The sequence below is a fragment of the Trachymyrmex cornetzi genome, unplaced genomic scaffold (assembly GCF_001594075.2).
Source record: "Trachymyrmex cornetzi isolate Tcor2-1 unplaced genomic scaffold, Tcor1.1 scaffold277, whole genome shotgun sequence".
Taxonomy (NCBI): domain Eukaryota; kingdom Metazoa; phylum Arthropoda; class Insecta; order Hymenoptera; family Formicidae; genus Trachymyrmex; species Trachymyrmex cornetzi.
Genome location: NW_017297449.1, coordinates 3,604 through 7,310, shown reverse-complemented (window position 1 = coordinate 7,310; position 3,707 = coordinate 3,604). Strand labels below are relative to the sequence as shown.

Below are 3,707 nucleotides of genomic sequence, written 5' to 3'. Positions count from 1 at the left end.
ATTTTGTTGAACATTGCTTCAAAGTGAACAAAAATGAGTTTCAGCTTTAGCACTGAAAATCTTGGCGTATTCTTTTGAACTTGCACTATTCAGTGCAATCCATGGAACTCGTCCAGTGTTGGTGTGAACTGAGTGCGCACTGATGCGCACTAACTTTTGCCCAATCGAAAACGCTATTAGTTGTGGACTTTTGAACTTGCCACCATTTGCTATGCGTCATTTACGCGAGATTTGTTTTCTGTAGCTGAACTAGTGCACAACGGTGCTTGCACTGCTTACACTTACTACGTTTACACCGCACGCTTTGCGCCGAAGTTATAACATCGATGTTACGAAACTGACCAATTACAGTCATTCTATTGTTCAGAGGAACAGCTATGATTGGCCAGTTTCATAACATCGATGTTATAACTTCAGCGTAAAGCGGCGAACACAGACTCTTGCATAACGCATAACACGTAATGCATAAGAATATGTACTAATCGAAGTTCTCCGTTTCTTTCCCTTCCATCTAATAGAGAACTCTGGTTGGTTCAATTTCTTATGTCTCATGCGTTATGCAAGAGTCTGTGCTCCCCGTTTAAAGCGTGCCGTGTAAACGTAGTAGGGAGGGCTCCGATTGCACACATCGCATATTGCACACATGTATCGCTGATTGGCCAATTTAAAAATAAAATAACTCATTGGCAAAACAGTAAAAAATTACTAGGCACCAGTTGATATGAGTGGTGTGTACAATCAGAACTGTAGGCAAACGGGATCCTCCCAACGTAGTAACTACTACCTTTACACGGCACCCTTAATCGAGTTTAATAACATCCGTAGTTATGAAACTGGCCAATCACAATCATTCCATTCTCTCGACGAAAAGCTATGATTGGCCAATTTCATAACTACGGATGTTATTAAACCCGATTAAGCGTACCGTGTAGCAGTGGTCACTGACTCAAGACCTAGTGCAGCCAGTTTGGTGAACTCGTGCACTGAGTTCTGTTGCACTGGAACAAAAAACACCGTCGCTTTGTGTACACGCCATTTTGGGTACAGAAAACGCTTTAGTGTACACTTTTTAAACTAGTGCAACCAATGCAGGAACAGAAAACAAACCAATGGATTCACACTGCATCCGAATTGCGTCGTGCGACGCTCTGCAACCAATCGGAAAACAGGATTCCGATGGATTTTGCTTCGTATCATCGGAATCTTGTTTTCTGATTGGTTGCTGAGCGTCGTACGACGCAAATCGGATGCAGTGTGAATCCAGCATAAAGCTAGCGGCACACGATGCTTTTTTTCCTGCTGGATTGCTAGCTGGATTTGCGTGCTTGCTGCCGTGTTGGCAACAGTGCTGGCTGTGCTATTGGCTGTGTTGCTAGTTTGGCTTCTGGGTAGCGATCATGTAACTTTTCTCTAGGGCGGAATCGTGAAAAGTGAAAACTTTCACGTGAACTGAGCGATCATGTAACTTTCAAACTACGGAAACGTGAAAGTTTTCGCGTGAACTTTTTAGCCATGAAATTGGTGAGCGGAAAGGTGGAAATATGGGGAATTATGATGCAGTGATCCAGTAATACCTACATCGTTGAGTTGGAAAACCAAACAAGGACAAATAAGAAGAAGAAGAATACCTATATCGTCTTATATACATATATGTGTGTATTATATGAATTATTTTAATAAGTGAGCAAGCATTTGAAATTGAAAAATAATAAAAACCATATCAAATTTTACCAACTACATGTAGCGCTATGACAGATTTCCTAACCTCAATAGTCGTCAATTTTAACGCTTAATATCTCTGCTCGCGAGGCAGAGCGACCCTTTTTTCTGCCAGATTCGTTGATTTCGTGCAAAAACGCGTCGAATATTAAAATCGAGCCTAATATTAAAATCGATGAGGTCGACCGTCTCCTTCATAATTACCCAAATACAATATTATCTAATTTCCGGTAATTGTGTTTCTAAACCTAATATATTGTAAAAATTAAACAAGTCTTTATTTACATATATTTTCTTCTTGAGACTTATATTGTAGAGTGCATTTATTCGATGCAGTCTAACAATTAAATCTCAAGAAAAATAAAAATATATGTAAATACATAGTATATTTATTTTGTACAATACATTATGTTTACATGCATAATTATTAGAATTTAAATAATATTACTTATTTGTATACATATTAAATGACTGGAAATGAATTTCATATGATGTGCATAGTGCATCATTTATCTTTAACATTCGATGAACAAGAATAATGATGCATCATATTATTTCGGCTTGGATTTGATTTGTTCCACTCTTAAGCGGGGAGCACAGACTCTTGCATAACGCATAATACGTAATGCATAAGAAATTGAACCAACCAGAGTTCTCTATTACATGGAAGGGAAAGAAATGGAGAACTTTGATTGGTACATATTCTTATGCATTACGTGTTATGCGTAATGCAAGAGTCTGTGCTCCCCGCTTTAGACGGGAAGCACAGGCTCTCGCATAACGCATAAAACATGAATCATAAGAAAATCAACCAATCAGTGTCCTTTATTTCATGGAAAAGAAGGAAATTAAAGACTTTGATTGGTTTCTGACAGTACTAACAACTTGAAAAAAAAAACATTTAACCAAATTGATACACTACAATGCGCGCAATTCAAAAATTCTCGTTTCTTTTTGATCACACCTCGTATTGGCATAACATGGCTGCAGCTTGGTGGTTGCTGCAACTTGCAGAAGAAGAAGAAAGAAATATGCTGAAAATTCGAAGAAGACAATTACATGATGCAAGTAATCCATTTGAAATTTTAGAATCGCAATTTATTTATTTATATCAGTAAGTAAAATTATACTTTAATAAATAAAGCCGGAACGTAGACCATTGCATAATGCATAAAGCATGCATAATTCATAAGATAATTAATCAGTCCTTTTCATAGAAAAAAAAGACTGTAATTGGATGAATCTCTGTTTATAAATTATGCATTATGCAAAGGTTTATGCCCCGGCTCTTTTATAATATTATTCAATATAAATAAGTAAAGGAAAACAGAATATATTGATGGTTTGTATATTATTTAAATGTTTATGGAACAATTTAAACAAGATATTAAATACACAGGTTAACAAAAGATGCTACATTAGCATTACGCGATTCTATACAGCCTCATATGCAAGTAGCAGTACGATTAACAGCAATTCCATTAGAACTGAAGGTAAAATTGCATATAAAGAAATACTATTATGAATTAAAATTTTAGATTTCCTTATGTTGGTTTTACATTGGATGCAGGTTGATCACAAAATTATTGCAACAGCCAATTTGAAGCATTTTGAAATGAACGCTTCAGATTGCTGTTGTAGCAAGTTTGCAATTAGCTTGTGTCTAATGTAAAACCAGCTTTCATTATTTATTATAGTGTTACGTCCTGACGACTCCACGATTCTTTTCTTTCGTGGAGAGAACTTATTTTTCAATTGCGAATCACTCGCAGTTCCATGCATGCAATCCTTAAGGTATCAGAGAGTCTATTAGAGAGTCAATAGCGTGACCGATCGAAGATCGATTCTTAACGAAGGAATAATTAATATCACCAAATAACTGTAAACAATAAATGTGTTAATTATCACACGTGTACGCCTAGTGGCAGTATGACTCATAGAAATATGTGTAATCACTTCTATTTTTAGAAAAGGCTTTCCCAATAATT

The 3,707-nt window shown here is 36.4% G+C and overlaps 1 protein-coding gene across 1 annotated transcript in view; it reads left to right on the top strand.

The window, feature by feature from the left end:
* Window positions 1–2,699: 2,699 nt before the first annotated feature.
* Window positions 2,700–3,707, top strand: part of LOC108762129 (putative nuclease HARBI1) — a 3,123-nt gene continuing 2,115 nt past the window's right edge. Inside the window, exons 1-2 of the mRNA XM_018508957.1 lie at window positions 2,700–2,833; window positions 3,119–3,212. Coding sequence (XP_018364459.1) covers window positions 2,700–2,833; window positions 3,119–3,212 — 228 coding nt within the window. The remainder of the gene's footprint in view (window positions 2,834–3,118; window positions 3,213–3,707) is intronic.